The sequence below is a fragment of the Carassius carassius genome, chromosome 10 (genome assembly GCF_963082965.1).
Source record: "Carassius carassius chromosome 10, fCarCar2.1, whole genome shotgun sequence".
Taxonomy (NCBI): Eukaryota; Metazoa; Chordata; class Actinopteri; order Cypriniformes; family Cyprinidae; genus Carassius; species Carassius carassius.
The window spans coordinates 12,641,956-12,665,435 of NC_081764.1; the positions used below are offsets into that span (position 1 = coordinate 12,641,956).

At 38.7% G+C, this 23,480-nt stretch overlaps 1 protein-coding gene across 1 annotated transcript in view; it reads left to right on the top strand.

Annotated features, from left to right (window-relative positions):
• The window catches only part of LOC132151802 (carboxyl-terminal PDZ ligand of neuronal nitric oxide synthase protein-like), a 103,220-nt gene that overhangs the window by 37,895 nt on the left and 41,845 nt on the right, over window positions 1–23,480 (top strand). The window contains exons 3-4 of the mRNA XM_059560177.1: window positions 837–929; window positions 1,717–1,775. Coding sequence (XP_059416160.1) covers window positions 837–929; window positions 1,717–1,775 — 152 coding nt within the window. The remainder of the gene's footprint in view (window positions 1–836; window positions 930–1,716; window positions 1,776–23,480) is intronic.

The window sequence follows — 23,480 nt, forward strand, 5'->3', positions numbered from 1 at the left end:
AATAGCTTAAACAACCCAAAATGGGTCATAGAATCCCATTTTTTGCTGTAAGTAGGAAGACACATAAGAAGCAAACTTTCTCCTCAGCATCTTCTCATGATCTCGGTGGTGTAAAAATTTCAGCAAGTCGCTTTGAAGAATGTTTGGCTTTTAGTTGACAGTATATGTATTAATGAAACCATGAATTAAACTTTTCCCCAATGGCCTTAACCAAATTAGTCTACTTTTTAACAATATTGTGTGTGTCCATATGAATTTGTATACATGAGTAGGAATGAAAAATGAGAACATGCTGCTCTTCATGCTGTCCCTGTGGAGACTCTTGTTTACTTGTATAAGAGTGTTTGCTCACAGTCGTTTGTACTGACACCCACATCCATACATCTCTAAGCAGGCTAATGCCTCTCTGAATAGCAAAAGAGTGCTGCATACATCATAAAGTTAACACCGAGCTGAGAAGCTATAGGGAAACCCATTTACTAGAGAACTCGATTCTGTCCAGATGCACTTCAAAGGCTTTGCTGTTCCCTTTCGGATTTCCACACTGTTGATAACAAACGCTTGGCTCATTTAAAACTTCCAGTCTTGCATTTCATTTGTCTAAATGTTAATGGCTTTTAAGCTCGTTCTCTGCAAGGGCATATACGCCAATAAAAAAGGGTGAGGTTATTGATGTTTGCAGAGGATGGACTGCATGATTTCTATTTAAATGGGGTCTTGGATTGAATTTAATTAATAGAAATATCCTTGGGTGTCCTCTGGAAGGGTGAAAATGAATTGCTCTTTATTGATATTTCTTCCCATAATGATCTCTATCTTTCCTCTCCTCTTTACAGTATGAATTTAAAGTGAAGAATATCAAAAAGAAGAAAGTCAACATCATTGTGTCGGTGGACGGGGTCAAAGTAGCACTGCGGAAAAAGAAAACGGTAAACTTCTGTATGTTGGTTAGCTATAATGTGTTCAATTTGTTAGTTTAAATGTGAAACAATATTCAATCATTCATTCATTTTGATTTATTAATTTATAAATTCATTAATTAATTCATTGTGATATATTCAGTCATTATATTCATTCATTAAGTCATTATTTATTTGTTCATTTTTTTATGCACAGAGGATGATGCACATTAAGTGCACTAGGAGCTCTATATCAATATTTTCTTCTGTTTGAGACTATAGAGAACCTTTTTTTATGAAAAATAAATAAATTGTGTGCTATAAATTGTGTTATTGGACTGTATTGGGGATTAATTTATTGTAAGTGTTAACTTCCTATATAAACATGTTACATAACACGGGATGTTGGTAGCAATCTCGAGTAAGCTTCAAGTAGTCTGAGGGTTTGATCCTGGAGGCTTTTCTTTTTTAGTTCAGATGAGAACAACACACATCACCGCCCTGCTCTGCTGTGTTTACCCTTTGGCAAAACACTTTGCCTTAAGGTGGTTACCGGGATGATTTTGTCCTTAAGCAAGATGCTCAGCTCAAAGTTAATGAGTACAGTCAGTCCCTGCAATTTCTGCATCTTAAGTCGCCTTGTGCTGTTCATTTAAACATAAATTATTGATTTATACAGGTGCTTTATCTCTTGGTTTAATTTGGAGTTGAAACTTAAATGAGAAAATTGATAGTGCAAGCTTCTGCTTCGGATATATTATCATACATTAAGGCCTAGTTTGTGGTGTACTGAAATGATCACTTTCGTTTCCTGCAGAAAAAAGAATGGACCTGGGATGAAAGCAAGATGATGGTGATGCAAGACCCAATATACAGGTGCGCAGCTTCATAAAATGTCTCTTTTTATTTTAACTGCATTCAGCACTTGAGCAATGTAGCTCTCAGTCCTGAAAGTAAGTGAGTAAGTGAGTGCTTTGAGTCAGCTCCCAATGAGAGGCTTTCATTGGGAAAGGAGAACAAAATGATTGTCATGTTTGCCCCTAAACTGTGTACCTAAATATATCACCTTCACACTCACAGTGGAAATGTTCACACAGTCAGTGTTTAATCCTCTGGAGTCGATTAACGCGGATACGCGTTATGAGTCATTTTCTCCTGATAACCCCGAAAAGAACTTAAATTACACTTTCAGTTTAAATCATACAGATAAGAGCAATACATCAATCCAATCTGTAAAGGGTCTTCTTTTTTTTGGATACAGACATAATAACAAAAAAACTTTGTGCACTTATAAAATAAAGATAACAAACAAGGTGTGCTGTCTGCAGCCTTTGTCTGCGCTGATCTTCATTTACAAACACGTCATTAAAATGAACTGTAACTCCGTGAATACTCAACGAAGAGACATGAGAGAGATATCTATAGAAAGCTTGACATGCCGAAAACAGATATTCTGTGATAAAGTAATCCATAAGAAAACAGCGCGATGTCCTTTTTTCACGTCTCCCTTCATTATATCTAATGTGACCACGCCCCCGCGCTGAACGTGCTATTCAGATTCAAACTGAAGTGCGCGGCTTGAATACGCCCATAACAGAAGAATTGACAGCCGTTTTAGTAGCAGGTGTGAGTCTCAGATTGTCTGTTCAACAGCCTGTTATGATAAAATTATGTCTGAATGGACGGGTAACTGAAGTCAGTCTCCTTCTCTGACCATAATAATAGAAGTGATGGACATGGTTCTTTTAGCGTTGGTGTTTTTGATTTACATAAAGATTCATGTCCGACACAGATGTTGCACCACATCCTAGTTTTTCCCCATGCACTTTAGACCATTTTTGACCATAATCGCACAGTATCAAGTTTTGAATATTTAAATATGGTCATCCGTAATTCCTTTTATATTTTAAAATGTTTGTCTATAAAATAACTGTTTGTAAAATAAAGATCCCAACTTCATTTTACTTAAGCACCCCATATTTTGCTACTGTTTCAACTCAAGTTATAAATATTTAAACATGTCCATGCATTAATTTGTAAAATAAAGAACTCAACTTGTGATCTTTACATGACAAAAGGTGCTTTCTCCAGCTTCCATCTTGTTTTTACTATTTTGCTTGAGCTTTCTATGCCCAAGCAACATTTTGTCTTGCTTTACAGCCATTTAACACCCCTGTTTTCTTTTATTTCACAACCTGTGAGAGTTCACCGAGAAGTGTTATCATCATGTACTCACCCTTGTGGCATTCCGAACCAGTAAGACTTTGGTTAATCATCTAAAGAAGTCAAACAAACGAAATGAAATGCACAGTCAGATTGACATGCAGTATCTGATTTAGTATTGTAAGAAGTCATTAAGTTACTGACCGGAACAATTTAATGAGTGAAACCGAGAGATTTAATTGCACTCCATTTCATTTAAGTAATTAGACAATGGGAGACTCAATTAACACTGGGATTAATCTTTTGATTATGCAAATTAGGACATCCAGTGTTTTTCAGTGTTTTTATATTGCACATTCTACATTTGTATTGCAGTGTATTGTATGCAGCCTCATAATAATGTATTCTGGAGTCCTTCATGGAGAATATAAGTGAATTTTGCAGAGCAGATCAGTGTGCATGCTGTTTGCAGACTGTGTCTGTCAAAGCCCGGATAATGAGATGTTGTGGTTAGAGTTAAAATCTTTGGATTAGACAAAAAAAAAATGGTGGTCTGAGCTCTTGTGGTGGCTGTCATGCAGCTGGGAAAGCAGACAAGGTCGTTGCTACCTTACAGCCATTTCACACACAGCCACTGACTGTGTTCCTCTAAGCCTAGCTGAAGAGGATGCAGGACCCAATTTACCAGTCGCTGACAGACTTAATGAAAAATGAGAGGACTACCGCACTATGTCATCAGTATTAATCTTCCCTTGCACTTACGCCCTGGTACTAAGCATCGGGCTGATTCAAAGCTGGCAGGGAACAACTGCATTGTCACAAAAACTACTACCGATGCTAACCACAGGACCGTCTTCTGAGACTTGAAGTGAAAAGCTGACAAGGAGCATGTTATAAAGCTTTAAACGGCATCAGACACGTTCACAACCCGATGGCTGAGATATGATCTTTTTCTTGTATCCACAATACTGCAGCCGCCTGGAATATGAGAATTTTATCTAGGATTCAGTTGATCCCTGTGACTCAAGGGCATTCAGTGAAATGTGGTCAAGTTGGTGTATCTGTAAAAAAGAAATAGAAATATTAGAGGAGGTGATTTACACCTTGTTCTAATAAATATCTTTCAATAAAAAATAAAAAAAAATACAGAATTTTTTTTAGGTTTTTATCACTATTTTAAATACTGTGAGTTTATATATAATATAAACTCTACACTACATAGTGTGTATATTTGTATATCTATATACACTTGAGGGGCCCTATTTTAATGATCTAAATGCAAAGTGTAAAGTGCACAGCGCAGGTACACTCAGGGCGCGTCCAAATCAACTTTTGCTATTTTAACGACGGAAAACGGTCTGTGTGCCAGGGTGCATTTTTGGAATGTGTTGTCCATATTCTCTTAATGAGTAATGGGTGTAACGTTCAATAAATCAACCAGAGTGTCATCTCCTATTCCCTTTAAGAGCGAGATGTGCTCGCGCCATGGAGGATCGCTAATTACATGGCAGAATTTGTTGGAGTTTTGTTGAACGCTTCTCAAGCGAAGAAACCGATCTGAAAAAATCCTTTTGTTTTTAATATTTGGCATGTTTGTGTGATGCGCATCCCTGTGTGTAATAAGCAAAGTCAGCACGCACTGTGGACCTGCCCAGAGACGCATTTTCTACCAACGCACTCTTTAAATAACAAAAAAATCTTGCGCCATTGACTTTAGACTTTAGACCAGGTTTGAGTTGGTCTTTGGCACAGTCTATTTTCATCTCCTTAAAGTAGCAATGCGCCTGAACACACCTCTTTTTTAGACCAGCACGCCCATGGGTGCACAAATAGGCTTAAATACATTTGCTAATTAAATGACGTGGCGCTGGACGGCGCCAGACTGAAACTAGCAAACACACTTGCGCTGCGCCTTGCGTCGCATTGTGCCGGGTATATGATAGGGCCCGAGGTCTGTAAAAATTTGAATTGTGGAAAATGTAGAAAAGCAATGCAAGTGTTATGTCCCTCCACTACCTGTGGTGGCTCTTGTTTTCCTCTATTAATTGTTTGGCTATGTGGCAATATGTATTCATGTGTTATTGTGTGCAGGTGTGATTTGTAACGAGTGGGTGGAGAGACACCCTTTAAAAGCAGAGGCACTCCATGGAGAGAGGGAGATGACTTGGGTTCGAGGCAGCGACCATGCTTGTTGATCTTCCTGCAAATTATGTTTCATTGTAGTTAATCTTCCTTTTGTTTTGGGTTTTGGCAATTGTCTAATAAATACCCTAGATAAATGAGTCCAACTGACTTTGTAGTCACTTTATGTTATGATCAGTCTGCCTGACTATAACATATGGGGGCTCGTCCGGGATGAATCGTAGGAAGTAGTTTGTTTTGTGAGCGACTGGTTGGTGAGTACCATCACTTTTCTGGGTAGAGGAGCGTGCACCTCAATAAGCAAGTCGTCGGGCAGACACTGAGTCTGCCACTTTATTATTTTAGTTTTATTATTTTTGGTGGTATCCTTAGTCGGTACGTTTCGGGGGTTGTGATAGACTGCGTAATCGGTCTGCTACATCCTCACGAGTTTAACGTTTAATGTACACCGGGTAGGGGGATCCACTGAAGACTAGTAAGGCTAAGTTTAGCTTTTTTTTTTGATAGGTAAGTAGGGATTGGGGTGTAGCAGTGAATCTCCCAGTACTTTGGTACTCACTTAGTTTTTCTGTCGCTTTAGTGATTTAATAGTGCACTGCAGAAAGTAGTGTTTAAGCAGGTGGAGGTGTTTTAGCCCATTCATGTGTCTAACTTTCCCTCAACTTGTCAGTATTGTGGCGTGGTGGTGTTATGTTAAAAGTTGTGGTCATTTTGGGGTTAGCAGCCTGTAGTTTTTTTTTGTTTTGCTTATTTTGGGTTTCAAAATTTTTGGTTTAGTCATGTCTACAGTTCAAGAGTTTGCTGAAAAACCTTCTGTAGAGGCGTTTAATAATCTTAAAAAAGATCAACTTTTGGAATTGGCTACATATTATGAAATTGAGTTGTCTGCTTCCGAAAAACGCCTTAAAGATAGCATTAAAACTGTTCTGCTACCAGTTTTGGTAGAGAAGAGGGTTTTGCCTCCTGTTGATATGAGAGATTCTATCCGGTTGAAAGAGCTTTCTATTCGAGAGAGAGAGTTAGACAATGAGAGAGAAGCGTTGCGTTTAAAAGTTTCTGAGAATGAGTTAGAAATGAAACGCTTATAGTTAAGAGCTAGACAGGAAAATATTGATCTCAGTTACACCGGGTCTTTTGACGTGAGTAAAAACATTAGGCTTGTACCACCGTTCATCGAGAAAGATGTAGAGAAATTTTTTCCGCATTTTGAGAAAGTTGCATCTACTTTAAATTGGTCGAAAGGTGTTTGGACTTTATTAATTCAGTCAGTTTTAACTGGCAGGGCACAAGAAGTGTATTCTTCACTTTCACTGGAGCAAAGTAAAGACTATGATGTGGTTAAAGCCGCTATTCTTTGTTGTTACCAACTAGTCCCAGAAGCTTATCGACCGCTTTCGTCGATGTGAGAAAACTGAAGATCAGACTTATATCGAGTTTGCTCGTGAGAAAGAGGCTTTATTTGATCGATGGTGTTCGTCAAGTGAGGTAGACAGCCAGGCGAAGTTGCGAGCTTTGATTCTGGTGGAGGAATTTATAAACTGTTTGCCTGATGTTGTAGCTACTTACATAAATGAACATAAAGTCAGTTCTCTGCATGAAGCTGCTGTTTTGGCAGATGAATTTGTTTTGACCCATCGTATCTTTAAAAATAGATATAAGTCTGGAGGTTTATCTCCAAAACATAGCTATGCTGCCGTCCATTCCTCCAGTAGTCCAGAGCAAGCTTGTTTTTATTGTAAGAAGCCTGGGCACTTGGTGGCAGACTGTCCAGTGCTGAAAAAAAACAAGCTGCAAAAGGCTTTGGGTTGATTAAAGCGTCTCCACATTTTACTTCGCCCTGTCTTGAATTTTCAAGCGATGTAAAGACTGGCTATGAACCTTTCCTTAGTGATGGTTTTATCTCGTTGCCTGATGATGATAATTTAATTCCTGTACACATTTTGCGTGACACTGGTGCTGCACAATCATTCATTTTGAAAGGAGTTTTGCCTTTGTCTGAGACAACAAAAAGTGGCACCAGTGTATTAGTTCGTGGCTTTGAGATGGGCTTTACTGTTGTTCCACTTCACCAAATCTTGTTCAAATCTAGCGTAGTCACCGGCCGTGTTGCGGTTGGTGTTCGGGAATCTCTGCCCATTCCTGGCGTGTCTTTTATTTTGGGCAATGATTTAGCAGGTGGTAATGTGTGGAACCGAGTGAGTTCGGAAATTCTCCCTCAAGTTGTTACCGTGCCTAAAATAGCCGACCATGAGTGTGTAGAGAAAAATCCTGATGTTTTTCCTGCATGCGCGATTACTCGTGCTATGTCGAGGAAAGGAGGGCGCTCTATTTCTCCTGTTGAATATGAACTATCCGATTCTTTCTTTGTGAATCTTGAGTCTGAGACGTTTCCTGAGTCATCGGCAATTGATCTATCTAGGCCTGATAAGAAAATAAATCAAATCATGACGGAGCCTGCGTGCTTGTCACGCACAAAGTTGATTGCTGCTCAAAAAGCTGATGTGTCGTTGGTCTCTTTATTCCGCTCTGCCTCATCTGATATTAACGTTGATGAGGAACTACAATGTTTTTTCTTTCAGGATGGAGTTTTAATGAGGAAATGGAGGCCTTACAATGTGTCAGACCATGGTAACTCTGTTTATCAGATTGTAGTACCCGTTGAGTACAGAGATAAAATCTTGAGTGTAGCTCATGACTGCGTAGCTGGTCATATGGGAGTCGCTAAAACACTAAACCGTGTTAGTCAACATTTTTACTGGCCAGGGTTGAAGCGGCATGTAGCTAATTTTTGTAAAACTTGTAAGGTCTGCCAGGTGGTTGGCAAACCCAACCAGAAAATCCCTCCTGCTTCTCTATATCCCATTCCTGTGTTGGCTCCACCATTTGATCATGTCATTGTTGATATTGTTGGTCCACTTGTGCGTTCCACGAGTGGATATCAATATCTGTTAACAATGATGTGTGCAGCTACTCGTTTTCCGGAGGCTATTCCTCTACGAAAAATTTCTGCCAAGGTGGTCTTAAAGGAGTTGTTAAAGTTTTTCTCTGTGTTTGGTCTGCCAAAGATCATTCAGACTGATCGTGGATCGAATTTCATGTCTCGTGTGTTCACCCGTGTTTTGAAACAGCTCAGCACACAACATAAAGTTTCCAGTGCCTATCATCCGGAAAGCCAGGGGGCGCTGGAACGCTATCATCAAACGTTGAAGAGCATGTTGCGTGCATATTGCCTTGAGACTGGTAAGGATTGGGCAGATGCAGTTCCCTGGCTGCTGTTTGCCTGTAGAGAGGTGAGACAGGAGTCACTTGGATTTAGTCCTGCTGATCTTGTTTTTGCACATACCCCACGAGGTCCATTGGCTGTATTAAAAGATCAGTTTTTAAATGAACTTCCTGCAAAAGACATTCTGAGTTATGTGTTACATTCACATTCTCGTTTACACAGAGCCCGTGAGTTAGCCCATGAAAACCTTGAGAGAGCACAAGACAAGATGAAAATTTGGTATGATCGTAAGACCACAGATCGACATTTTGAGGTGGGTGATAAAGTACTTATGTTACTCCCCATTCCTGGATCTGCTCTACAAGCTCGTTTTACTGGTCCATATCTGGTAATGCATAAAGTTTCTGACCGCGATTATGTAATAGCCACTCCAGATCGACGGCAGCAGAAGCGCCTGTGTCACATTAATATGTTGAAGCCTTATTTTGAGCGTGCTTCTGTTTGCCTAGGTTCATCTCCAGCTGAGCTGGGGTCGGATTTGTCGAGGCCTACGAGTGATAAGTCCATGCTGTTGTCTGTTGTGGTGGAAGAGAGTGATGAAACTGAAAGTAATCCATCTCGTGCTCTAATTGAGGGTCGTCTTAACAACACTAAAATGCTCTCAGTTTTAGCTGATCACCTCCCACACCTCACCGATTTTGAGAAGACTGACATTTTGGACGTTGTTCGCCAATTTCCAGAGTTGTTTAATGATGTTCCAAAACAAACTCACCTTATTGAGCATGACATTGATGTGGGAACAACAACACCAATCAAGCAACATCCGTACAGGGTAAACCCTTTGAAACGTGCCGTGTTAAAGAAAGAAGTAGAGTACATGCTTGAAAATAACATTGCGGAACCTAGCAGGAGTCCATGGAGTTCTCCATGTCTATTGGTGGCAAAGCCTGATGGAACGTTTCGGTTTTGTACTGATTATCGGCGTGTTAACGCAGTTACTAGACCTGATTGTTACCCGTTGCCCAGGTTGAATGATTGTATTGATCAGGTGGGTTCTGCAGTTTTTGTTAGCAAGTTTGACTTGCTGAAAGGCTATTGGCAGATTCCCCTCACCAGTCGTGCAAGAGAAATATCTGCATTTGTTACCCCCGACGACTTCCTGAATTATCACGTTATGGCTTTTGGAATGCGCAATGCTCCTGCAACGTTCCAGTGATTAATAAATACAGTGCTGTCTGGCATGTCTGGCTGTGAGGCCTATTTGGACGATGTGGTCCTTTATAGTGCGTCATGGCCAGAACATGTTCAGCAGATCCGAGAGCTATTTTGTCGACTGTCCTCAGCCAATTTGACTATCAATTTGGCTAAATGCGAGATCGGTAAAGCAACAGTCACTTATTTGGGTAGAGTAGTAGGAGGTGGTCAAGTGCGTGCTTTGGATGCCAAAGTTTCAGCTATTTGTAGTTTTCCTCCTCCTGCTGATCGTCGTGAGTTACGCAGATTTCTTGGTATGGTGGGCTACTACCGAGCGTTTTGAAAGAATTTCTCATCTGTAGTAGCTCCATTGACTAATTTACTTAGTCCAAAGGTGGTATATCAGTGGTCTGACCAGTGTCAAAGTGCCTTTGAAAATGCAAAGGCATTGCTTATTTCAGCTCCTGTGTTGGCTGCACCTGACTTTTCGAACCCTTTCTTTTAATGGTTGACGCGAGTGATCAAGGTGCTGGCGCTGTTCTCCTCCAAGAAGGAGTGGAGCACGTCCATCACCCCGTTTGCTACTTCTCTAAGAAGTTTAATCAACATCAACGGTGGTACTCCACCATCGAAAAGGAGACACTGGCCCTGGTTCTTGCTGTCCAACACTTTGAAGTATATCTGGGTGCATCAGGTAGAACGATCGTTTATAGTGATCATGACCCCCTGAAGTTCCTAAGCCGGATGAGAAATGCCAATCAACGTCTGATGCGGTGGAGTTTGATCTTGCAGCCTTTTAACATTGAGGTCAAGCATATCCATGGTACTGATAACGTCTTGGCAGATGCCTTATCTAGAGTACCTTAGTCCAGTATTTCTGTTTACCGTTAATTGGTAACGTATGGTCGCAATTTTTTTTTTTTAATTATGTTTCTTGTTTATATTTTGATTATGGAGACTGGAGTCACCATTTTGGTGTGGGGGTGTGTTATGTCCCTCCACTACCTGTGGTGGCTCTTGTTTTCCTCTATTAATTGTTTGGCTATGTGGCAATATGTATTCATGTGTTATTGTGTGCAGGTGTGATTTGTAACGAGTGGGTGGAGAGACACCCTTTAAAAGCAGAGGCACTCCATGGAGAGAGGGAGATGACTTGGGTTCGAGGCAGCGACCATGCTTGTTGATCTTCCTGCAAATTATGTTTCATTGTAGTTAATCTTCCTTTTGTTTTGGGTTTTGGCAATTGTCTAATAAATACCCTAGATAAATGAGTCCAACTGACTTTGTAGTCACTTTATGTTATGATCAGTCTGCCTGACTATAACAGCAAGTACTATTAATGCAGTATTACTCACAAAATGCAAGTTTTATTAAAGCAATGTTACTTTTTTAAAACTTTATTATGCAGTTGGCAGATGTTTTTATTCAAAGCTAATTTAATATGTTCTTCTATTCCATGAGAATCAAACCCATGGCTTTAGTGTTGTTAGCGCCAATCTCTACCTTTTAAGCTACAAGAATGCCTATTCAGTATGCTGGTTTTGTATCAGACTTGTCACAGTTTACATCATTCAGTACACAACCATATGCAGCAGTCTTAAGTGTAAGCATTTCCTAACTCTAAACTAAACTTTTCCAGTGATTGCAATGCTACTTCCCTTTAACATCAGTTTTAAAATCATACTTTTGCTGTTCATATAGTTTGGCGATCAAACCTAGCCGTAAGTACACTATAGTCCTGAAGTCTGTTTACTGAGCAGATGTTAAAAATCAGTCTTAAATATTAAGGCATGCAGTAATTTTGTTCATCAGCACTTCATCTTTTCTGGATCACTGTGTTGGGATTGGTCCAAAGCAATAGCCAACATCCACATCAGCACTGTTGCAAAAGCCCCAGAATGCATCATCTCCCAGGCAACAAGTGAGAACAGCGTCCCCATTAGAATATGAAAAGCTTTCTCCACCATCCTTGTTCAAGGGTATTTGTGTGATGACGTGTGCATTTGTTTGTGCGTTGAGGACACAAACCTTTAGTGGTGTTTTATGAATTCCCTCCCATTTGTGCCAGAGTATCCACACAAGCAGAAGGTGACTCCATGATTAAAACTAACTCGATCATGATGGATGCCTCACATACTGGCATCTTCATGTTTATGCAAGGTTTCCAGAATTGCCAGGCATGCATTACTCCCAAATGCTTCTCTCTCTTACTGCAGATTGTGTGTAGTCTCTCTTATTGTGTGGAAATATAGTTTTAGAAGATGTTTGGCAAGATAGATGTGATTGTTTGTCCAGATCCTCACATTCCCTTCATCATTATCATCGGTGAAATACTTCGCACAGTCCCTGCAAGAGGCGGAATACATAACAGTACGTACTAGGCGAAAAGAACATAATCTCAAGATGATAAATAATGAGTAGTGTGTGTGTGTGTGTGTGTGTGTGTGTGTGTGTGTGTGTGTGTGTGTGTTTGTGTGTTTGTGTGTGTGGCTGACTGCCGGTTGAAAAAATAAAGCAGCATAAGAATCAGGCCACCTGTCTTAATTATAAATAAGATTCTGGCTGACCAGAACAACACAGAGACTACATTCACTGTTGGTACAGCAAACACTAAAGGCTGCATGGACAGCTGACTGCAGACTGGCAGGTTTTAATGTTGAAGATCTTACCTTAGTGCAGCATAACATGTGTTTTATGTGATGTCAAGGTTTTAGTCCAGAATGGATTCCTTGTGAGTTTTTGTCGTCAGGTACAATTTAACCTATATAATTCAATATAACCTATATAATTCAGGTCCCAATGCACAGCAAACAAAACCATGGTTTGATTTTAAACTGCCTGTCTAGTTGAAATCTTTGATTTTATATTTGGGTGAAAAGCTCTTTTCTATTTTAATATACTTTAAAACTGTATTTATTCCTGTGACAACACAGCTAAGTGTTATACGATCCTTCAGAAATTATTCTAATTAGCTGATTTGGAAACATTTATTTTTATTATATAATGCAAAAAAAAAAAAAAAACTTGCTGCTTAATATACAGGTGCATCTCAATAAGTTAGAACGTTGTGGAAAAGTTCATTTATTTCAGTAATTCAACAAATTGTTAAAGTGCATTGTTCAACTCAAATTGTTCAATGCACACAGACTGAAGTTGTTTAAGTCTTTGGTTCTTATAATTGTGATGATTTTGGCTCACATTTAACAAACCCACCAATTCACGATCTCAACTAATTAGAACACTTCATAAGACCAAAAAAAAAAAAAAAAGTTATTGAAAGTATGTTCATTTACTGTACATATACTCAATACTTGCTAGGGGCTCCATTTGCTTTAATTATTGCCTCAATTCAGCGTGGCATGGAGGTGATCAGTTTGTGGCACTGCTGAGGTGGTATGGAAGCCCAGGTTTATTTGACAGTGGCCTTCAGCTCATCTGCATTGTTTGGTCTCTTGTTTCTCATTTTCATCTTGAAAATAACCCACAGTTTCTCTATGGGGTTCAGGTCTGGTTAGTTTGCTGGCCAATCAAGCACACCAACACCATGGTCTTTAACCAAATTTTGGTGCTTTGGCAGTGTGGATAGGTGCCAAGTCCTGCTGGAAAATGAAACCAGCATCTTCAAAAAACTGGTCAGCAGAAGGAAGCATGAAGTGCTCCAAAATTTCTTGGTAAATGGGTGCAGTGACTTTGGTTTTCAAAAAAACACAATGGATCTACACCAGCAGATGACATTGCACCCCAAATCATCACTGACTGTGGAAACTTAACCCTTTCGTACGTGTGTTTAAAATATTCTAGCTGAGACCCCGGCGTGAGTTTTTTTTTTAGACGATCGTTATTTTAGAATGTATCGCCTTAATGTTTCCATGGCGACGCGTCCTGCTTGTCATGTAACACAACGCAGCTAAAAATAGATCTGTATGACACATGGATAATTTTTATTTAGTTTTTCCCGTTTTATTCAAAATGTTCCCAAAACATGCTCACTATATTATGAAACATCTGATATTCCGATTCTGAAATATGTGCAAGTAAATTTATTTGGTAGTTTAAAAACTTTTATATTGCCCGTGTTAGTTGATCTATACCGGGTGATGGACGCTGCCATGTTAGTTCTCGCTAAATCCCAGCTGTGGGATTTGCAACACACAAATAGATCCTCTCCTCCCGAAAACACACAAAAGTCCACGGTAAACTGGGAGAAGAGCAGAGTAAACTTTAGTTATCTACACAATCTGTATATGATATCAATAAAAACATGATCAATATTGCTGTTTCAACAAGCTTGTGAAGTTCACTCAAATTCTCGAATCACTTTTGCTTGACAATCCTCTTAAGGCTGCAGTTCTCTCTGGGGTTTTTATTTATTTATTTATTTTTTTTACACTTTTTTTATATACTTTTTTTATTCTTCCACTTAACTTTCTGTTAACATGCTTGGATACAGCACTCGGTGAACAGCCAGCTTCTTTGGCAATGAACGTTTGTGGCTTACCCTCCTTGTGAAGGCTGTCTATGATTGACTTCTGGACAACCAAACTGAGAGACCATTTTGAAGGCTCAGGAAACCTTTGCAGGTGTTTTGAGTTGATTAGCTGATTGGCATGTCATCATATTCTAATTTTGTGTTTTTGTTAAATGTGAGTCAAAATCATCAATTAAAAGAACCAAAGACTTAAACTACTTCAGTCTGTGTGCATTTAAATTATTTTAATACACGAGCTAAACAAATTTGAGTTGAATTACTGAAATGAACTTTTCCATGACATTCTAATTTATTGAGATGCACATGTAGTTGTGGAAACCATGATTATTTTTAAGTATTCAAAGAATCCTGAAAAAAATCAATGTTGAATAGTTTATTAATTTGAAATATAAATATTTTGTAATATTATAAATGTCTTTACTGTCACTCAATATCATGTTAATGTATCCTTGCTGAATAAAAATATTAATTTTATTTCTTTTATATAAATTAGTAGTAGTAGTAGTAGTAAGCATATTTTTGAAAGAAAAATAAGAGTGTAATATTCGTGTAGATGTTCTTGTGAATAACCTAACCACCCAAGTTGTGATCATTAAAAAAAAAAAAAAAATCCCCGATTTATTTTGTAGAATTTGGGAATAATCCAGTTTTCCTAGAGCATACTTTGATAAACACCCTTATGGAACAACCCTCATGCTCCTAAAAAAACACACTAGGCCACCTCCTCTATATTCACCCTTTGAGGTCCGCATTGACCTCATGCTTTAGGGAGCAGTTTCAGAATGTAGATCATCAAAATAGCTTATTCCTCATATTTTCGCACTGTAGCATCAGTTAAAATGGACCATGAAAATTCAAAAGAGCTCATTTTAAATGCCATCTCATGCCTTCATAATACCTATCTTATTAGCTTCTCATTCTTATGCTGTAGTCGAGGACCATAATTGGGTGGGTGTTGCAGAAAATCTTATCATGTAAGCCATACCTCTACTGCTTGACTGCTTCCTTTGTTACAAAGCAGAGACTATTCAGTTTATTCCTTTAATGAGTGTTGCCGTAATGATGCGGTTTCATTTTATTGTTTGTTTGTTTGTTTAATTTAATTTCCCACACACATAAACCCGATTAAGCAGTATTTCAGTGTTTGCTCTGTTCCAACCAAGTTCGTCAGTTAATAACATACAGTACCAGGGATGGAAATTAACTTTTTTGTCCACCGGCCACTGTGGCTGGTGAATTTCAAAATCTACCAGCCACTTTCTTGTTTTTAACTGACAATGTGTAACTGCATGTGAAAATTAATGCTACAAGATCTACAATACTTAAGCAGTTTATTTAATCTCAAGTCTCAATGAATTACTGACATTTTCTCTTTCAGTGATGATCAAAAATGTCGCCTATCTAGACAGCTTACTAGGTTTTGAAACAGCCGACTCTTGCTGAAGTAGCTCATTCTCTCAATTCCGTAGCCCAACCGGATGATATACTGCACTGAACTTTTTTAATGCACAGAAACATTTTTTTGTGATATTGTAAACAGTTTTCGTATGCTTTAATAATGTTGCATTTAATTCCAAAGGAAAGGATTCACCAGTTTAAGTTATTTTTTGTGGTTGAGGGAACACGTGTTCAACACTGTATCACTGAAAGAAATCTCAGCTCGCAAAGTTTTATGCCGTCGACAAACGAACGCACAGCGTTTTTAATACATCGTTTTTACACGTCTCGTCACGCCAGAGCTGTCAAACATGTGTAGCGATACAATGTTATTTCTACAAACAAAAATGAACAGCGTAACAATTAACTGGCCACAGACCTAACTTCTGAAAAAGTACTTGAAGACGACTGGAAATAAAAATGCATCCCCCGGACAGCAGTTATTAGACACGTGACCAATAATCCGTTTGTTAGTTTGCTTATTATGCCGTTAAAAACAATAAGATAAACACAAACTGTCCATATAATCTAAAATGTTGCAGAATGCTGGAGGAGAATGAACTTACCGGTGTTTGACAGAGACGTGAGAGTATGTGGAAATTTGAGCGCGATAACAAATTCAACTCTTCACGCGATCTTGTATATCATGAGCGCGTGTTATAAAACTTACTGTAAATAACCAACAAATATATCACTCCACCAGCGGCACTAACTTCAGCTGCAAACACTGTACAGGGTACAACGCAGCCGTTTCGAGCCCGGTTTGCACCGCCTTTCTCCACGGAGCTGCTCGGATGATATTACACTTTATTGCAGATGAAATATTATTTACCTGCCACGGTGGCCAGTAGGTGAAGCGAGTTTACCCGCCACAACACTAAATCACCCATATTTGGCTGGTGGCGGGTGCTAATTTCCATCCCTGTACAGTACAGTCGTGGCCAAAAGTTTTGAGATTTACATAAATATTAGTTTTCAAAAAGTTTGCTAAACTGCTTTTAGATCTTTGTTTGTTGTTTCTGTGATGTACTGAAATATAATTACAAGCACTTCATAAGTTTCAAAGGCTTTTTGCAGTGTATTTGCAGTGTTGGCCCTTCTTTTTCAGGACCTCTGCAATTCGACTGGGCATGCTCTCAATCAACTTCTGGGCCAAATCCTGACTGATAGCAACCCATTCTGTCATAATCACTTCTTGGAGTTTGTCAGAATTAGTGGGTTTTTGTTTGTCCACCCGCCTCTTGAGGATTGACCACAAGTTCTCAATGGGATTAAGATCTGGGGAGTTTCCAAGCCATGGACCCAAAATTTCAACATTCTGGTCCCCGAGCCACTTAGTTATCACACTTGCCTTATGGCACGGTGCTCCATCGTGCTGGAAAATGCTTTGTTCTTCACCAAACTGTTGTTGGATTGTTGGAAGAAGTTGCTGTTGGAGGGTGTTTTGGTATCATTCTTTATTCATGGCTGTGTTTTTGGGCAGAATTGTGAGTGAGCCCACTCCCAGGATGCTTTACTGTTGGCATGACACAGGACTGATGGTAGCGCTCACCTTTTCTTCTCCGGACAAGCCTTTTTCCAGATGCCCCAAACAATCGGAAAGGGGCTTTATCGAAGAATATGACTTTGTCCCAGTCCTCAGCAGTCCATTCACTATTCTTTCTGCAGAAGATCAATCTGTCCCTGATGTTTTTTTTTGGAGAGAAGTGGCTTCTTTGCTGCCCTTCTTGACAGCAGGCCATCTTCCAAAAGAGCCTTGTGCTAGTCAACATTCTCACCTGAGTTAACAAGACGATTACTGAAATGATCTCAGCAGGTCCTTTAATGACAGCATTGAAATGCAATGGAAAGGGTTTTTTGGGATTAAGTTAATTTTCATGTTAAAGAAGGACTATGCAATTCATCTGATCACTCTTCATAACATTCTGGAGTATATGCAAATTGCTATTATAAAAACTTAAGCAGCAACTTTTCCAATTTCCAATATTTATGTAATTCTCAAAACTTTTGGCCACGACTGTACATTATGCATCATCTGATGACGAGTGGTCAGACAGACAGTTTTTAACACCTGGTCCTGACAAACATATCAAATGTGATCGCTTGTGATCAGGTTTCAGAGGAAGGCCTATTAGGGCAGTGTTTGACTGACAGGTGAGCAAGAAGTTAATCTGCGAGTTATATTGGATATTTGATGCATGCATTTCTGGTTACATCTATATGTGGTTTCAGTTATTGGATATGCTGGGACCTAATTTACATCTGTATATAGTGCTAGTCCACTTGTGATCAGATCGCAACAAAATGAATGTTAAATACCAGGTGTAAATGTGGAGAAATCTTACTCCTTAATATCTGACTGTATCACAAATTCTAGAAAGTTTGACTGTGTCATTAAGACCATTTACCCAATAGTCAGAATTTTTTATGAGTCAATAGGAAAAAGTGTGTGAAGGACAGATTATGAATGGTGGCAGTTTGATTTTAGTGTAAAAACAGTAATTAGGCGATAGTTCACATCACACTTCTGTGTGTGCTTGTGCATTTTATGTTATTTCCTTTTCAATACACGTGGCTGTCAAATGTTATTCTAAGCACACCCTGATAGCAGTTATATTATCAAATTGTTTCCTACACTGTACGACCGCTGAAAGATTTGATCACACTGAAGTTAGTCAATGCAACTGCAGCTTCAGTTCAAAGAGAGAAAGTTTCCTTTGATTTCCCCCTTTAATTGCATTTTTCTACTTTGCTGAAATGCCAGCTTGTGCATATTTAGTTTGATGCTATTATGCAAAACAATTTATCTACAACAACATCTTAAATTGAATTCTGTAGTAATGTGCCAAGTTGCTATATTGCTTGGCAACTATACACAGTTTAGCTAATGAACTGAATTATTTGGCAGAAGAATTGTTTATTTGGATTATTCGTATTAATTTACTTATTCACTGGACATTGGTTCATTATTTGAACAATAAGCCAGTCAAGGCTGCACGCAACAGTAATTCTTCCATGTTGTGCCACCTTAACATGGTCTCAAGTGGTTAATTTCTTTTTTTTTTAGTCTGTTGATGGGTTGTCATTTGAACTGCTCTGCCTAGAATGACATCCAGTTTCCCGTTTTTGGTAGTAAGATGTAAATGTGTACTCACAGTAAGTGTACACATTTACATAGTACAAAGTGCCTGCATACTGGCAGGAACTGTGGGAAGCTTTGTGTTTGAATTCTGTACAGCGATGCATGAGCTGTTGAAGAGTAACCAATGTAGCATTTCCAAAAAAGCTTTCTTTTATTTAATTCACGTTCAGATTTTTTTCTAAATCCTGCTACAATTTATCAGTTAAGTGTGCTGGAAAGATTGTATGCCCTTTTGGGAAATCTTTTCCATACTGACACACAGGTTTAGTTGTCTATATCTTAAAGTTCTGACTTTTTTTCATCTAGAAGTGGATCATTTAATCATTTCCTTCAGTGATTCCTGCCTCTTCTCAAACTTTCACTATATAGAAAAGTATAGACATGTTCCCCTTCAAGTCACTTTCTATGACTAAAGTCTTTCTTATACTTTCTATTTATTATTTTATATTAATATTTGGTTTATCAAGCTTTCAGTGGATTGTAGGCCTGTCACGATAACAAATTTTGATGGAAGATAAATTGTCCAAGAAATTATCAAGTCAAGTCAAGTCTGCTTTATTGTCAATTCTTCCGCACGTACAGTACATACATACAGAGAATCAAAATTGTTCATAGTTCAGTGGTGCCTGGGGCAGAAGAGGGGGGGGGGGGTCAAGTTCGGGAGGGAGTTCTGCTTCCTGACAGCCTGGTGGATGAAGCTGTCCTTCAGACTCCGCAGTCTCCTCCCTGATGGCAGCAGACTGAAGAAGCTGTGTGATGGGTGGGTGGGATCACCTGCGATGCAGAGGGCTTTGCGAGTGAGACGGGTTCCGTAAATGTGCTGGAGGGAGGGGAGAGAAACACCAATGATCTTCTCAGCTGCTCTCACTATGCGTTGCAGAGTCTTTCGACAGGACTCGTTGCAGGCGCCATACCACACAGTGATGCAGCTCGACAGGATGCTCTCGATGGTGCCTCTGTAGAAGGTGTACATGATGGGGGGTGGGGCTCTGGCTCTCCTCAGTTTGCAGAGGAAGTAGAGACGCTGTTGTGATTTCTTGGCCAGTGCTGCTGTGTTTTTAGTCCAGGAGAGGTCCTCTGTGATGTGCACACCCAGGAACTTGGTGCTGCTCACTCTCTCCACAGTCGCACCATTGATGGACAGAGGAATGTGCTGAGTATGTGCTCTCCTGAAGTCAACAACAATCTCCTTCGTCTTCTCCACGTTCAGAGAGAGATTGTTGTCACTGCACCACTTGGCCAGGCAGCTCACCTCGCTCCTGTAGTTTGTCTCATCTTTGTTGCTAATGAGACCCACCACAGTCGTGTCATCTGCAAACTTAATAAAGAGGTTGGAGTTGTGTGATGGTGTGCAGTCATGGGTCAGCAGAGTGAAGAGGAGGGGGCTCAGCACACATCCTTGGGGGGCCCCAGTGTTCAGTGTGATGGTGCTGGATGCGTTGCTGCCGACCCGTACTGCCTGATAAACAATAATATTGTTATTCTAAGACCAGTTTCAACGAATATAATGATAATGGCATAATAACGCAAACAGCTTTTCAAAGATCAATAAACTTTATTTCATTTTATGGCAGATTCAAGAAATACCAACATGTTCACTTTGTGTGGCTTAAAATGTATTAATCTTTGTTATATTATGTTTATATGCCAGTTAGGGATGCTCATATTGACCTTTTAACCGTTAACCTAAAGTAAACATTTTGACCGATGAATGTTCACATATCACGTCTTTTGGGCACTCAAGTTATTTTTTTCAAATGCGGTATGCGTGCTCATAATGGAAGCGACGCTGTCGCAAAAAAAGAGAAATAAAGAAATTATCGCAGCCGAATTTTTTATCATGCAATTAATTGATTTATCGACTATCGCGACAGGCCTAGTGCATTGCAGTTTTAGTAGTTCAATAAAAGGTGTGAAAGCTGTTTTTCATTGTCTTTCATTATTCATTAATTTATATTTTTCTAAAATAATACAGTAGTAGATATTTAAAATTCTGCACTTTAACTTTAAACAAGAAAATAAACCTTTTTAAGGTTTTTTTTATCAATTCATCAAAAGAATTGTTGATAGTAGTTTTTTTTCAGCTGTTTTTAGGTTTTTCTAACACTTTTGATAATATTCCCTATTTAAACCAGAAAATGAACAGTTGTAAGGTTTTTCCAACAATGTACTACATATTGCAAATATGCAAATATTTTATTAGTTGAACATATTTTTTAAGTATTTGTTTTTCAAGTCTTATATCACAGTGACTAGAAGTCAATTTATACAGTTAACACAAATATTAAGTTTCTTTATCTTTATCTTAAACCTGTTAAACGCAAAGATGATAAAGGATTTATTTGTTTATGTAATTTTAATTAAAAGACCTACTTGATGGCAGATTTATCAGTAAGTTATTTAAGAACTGTTTATTGAATATCTGCAAAAAATTTGATCTGTTCTAATTGTGAATACAAAAGCATGAATTAAATAATAAACTGCAAGGATAATTTTGTATGTTGTTTCCCAAAAACTTGCCGAATGACCTTGGTGCTCTTCTAAACACTGAACTTATTCAGCAGACATTTTCATTAGCAGAGTAGACAAGGGAAGGCCAGCAGGAAAACTGCTGACACATTGGCTGATTGGAATTGATACTGGATAATAGCATTAGTTTTTGCCAATATGGCATTAGCACTGCAACATATTGAGCAATGTTATTGTTAATAAACTTTCACGTTCATTTAAAGTCATAAAATATCGCACCCATTCCATATTGCTTTATTTTGGAATACTTGTTCCTTGCTTTTTGGAAATATCTTGCCAGCTAGTCGTGAGAGACAGACTGAATGTCTGTTGTTATTATATGTGTTACTTGAGGAAAGTCACAGATAAATGCTATCAATTTATGTGCTAGACAGATACATAATTCCTTAGCTCTGCCCCCGTACTCCCATTTGCGTAAACCTCATCACACGGCACATTTAGCTTGTAGTGCTGCATCCGATATTCCATGAATACATAAAAGGTCCACCACATTGGTCTTCTAAATGAGCCTCCAGAGGCCATTCAAGGTGTGAGGTGTGTGGCTAATGAAATGTGTCTAGTACGGTCTCTGTTTGTGTGTGATTACAGTCAGAATGCTCTGAATAACCACAGTGAAGTTGAGGTTTGAGGCTCCTATTTTATTTGCATATTTACTTTTTTCTGATGCAAATCTTGATGGATTGTAAAGAGAACTGTGAACAATTCTGGGACTCTTTACTTTTGTCTCATGTTTTTTATTTATTTATTTTTTTTAATCAAAGACAAACATTAACCTTTTTATAACAGTGTTTTATAAAAGTTTTTATTTACTTTTTATTTGCTGTTTTACGTAGTTTATTTACCTTTTCTATTTTTCACTTGTTTCTCAACATGAATATAGCCGTGGAAGCTGGCATGGTGCTATATTATAAATAATTAATTGTTTAGTAGGTATGAGTTAGGTATGAAATTTTCATATACAGTTTAACATACAGTACAGTGGGGTCTGAGACCACATTGAAAGGTTTTTTCTGAATTTAAACAAAAATCTATAAATTCATTCATTCTTTCAAGGGAACTTCGAACTGCATCCTCTAGTGGTCGCTATAGGGAAACTCCTCGTCGTGACCCGTGTCTGAAGCATAAAATACAAAAACACCAACAACATGTTGGCCATCAACAGCTCATGACGACACTACTTGTGCAACTGTAGTATAAATAGGCGTCAGGAGAACACGTCATCCTCTTCTTCGTCTTCGTTGACTGTTTTGTTTGAAGCATGCTGTGTTTAGGAGGGCATGTTTTTCGCCAGAGGCTTTGCTCTGATACATGCACTTACACACGGCTCGCGTGCTGTGTGTGTGTGGTAAAGAGTCAGTGCCTTCAGCTCTTGAGGGAGTTGGATGCACTCTGCATTCATTGCTTATTTCTTGTGAGGGATATCTTGGTATACCATTCCCCATAGTGACCCCTAGAGGACACTGTTCGAAGTTCCCTTGAAAGGGAACATCTCAGGTTACTTATGTAACCATGGTTCCCTGAGTAGGGAACAAGACACTGCATCCTTTAGGTTTCTTCAAGCTTCAGACGAAGAAGTGGATGACGTGTTCTCCTGGCGCCGATTTATACTATAGTCGCACCGGTAGTAAAGTCATAAGCTGTCGCCGGCCAACATGTTGTTGGTGTTTTTGTATGTATGCTTCAGACACAGGTCACGACGAGGTGTTTCCCCATAGTGACACCTAGATGGCGCAGTCTTGTTCCCTACTGAGGGAACCATGGTTACATAAGTAACCGGAGACATTTCTTCATTATAAATGCTTTTAACTAGAATATAAACAGTTTTAAGGTTTTGTTTTTATTTATCTTTAAATTATCTAATTAGTCTTTATATTAATAAAGAGTTGTGACTTGAAATGATACAGAATTATTTAAAATTCTTCATATAGCTGTTTTTGTTGTTGTTGTAGTTTTTCAAGCAGAACATAAACAGTTTTAAACTTAGATTTATTTATTTATTATTATGTAAACCAGTTATAGCAAGGGTTTGACTTGAAATGACTCAAATATTTACTTTTTTTTCTAGGTCATTAATCGAATAAGCAAATTTGTTTCATTGACTATGTGAATTCCTCTGTATAGGCCGTCAGATGTTCTTGCCTCTAATGAAGACCAAGATGCTCTTTGGAATGTTTCTTAAATCATGTTCATCAAGTTTTAAGCAAACTTTCAGAGCCGATGCAGCTCAAGTGCAATTACAGCAAAAGAGGCACTCGCCAAATG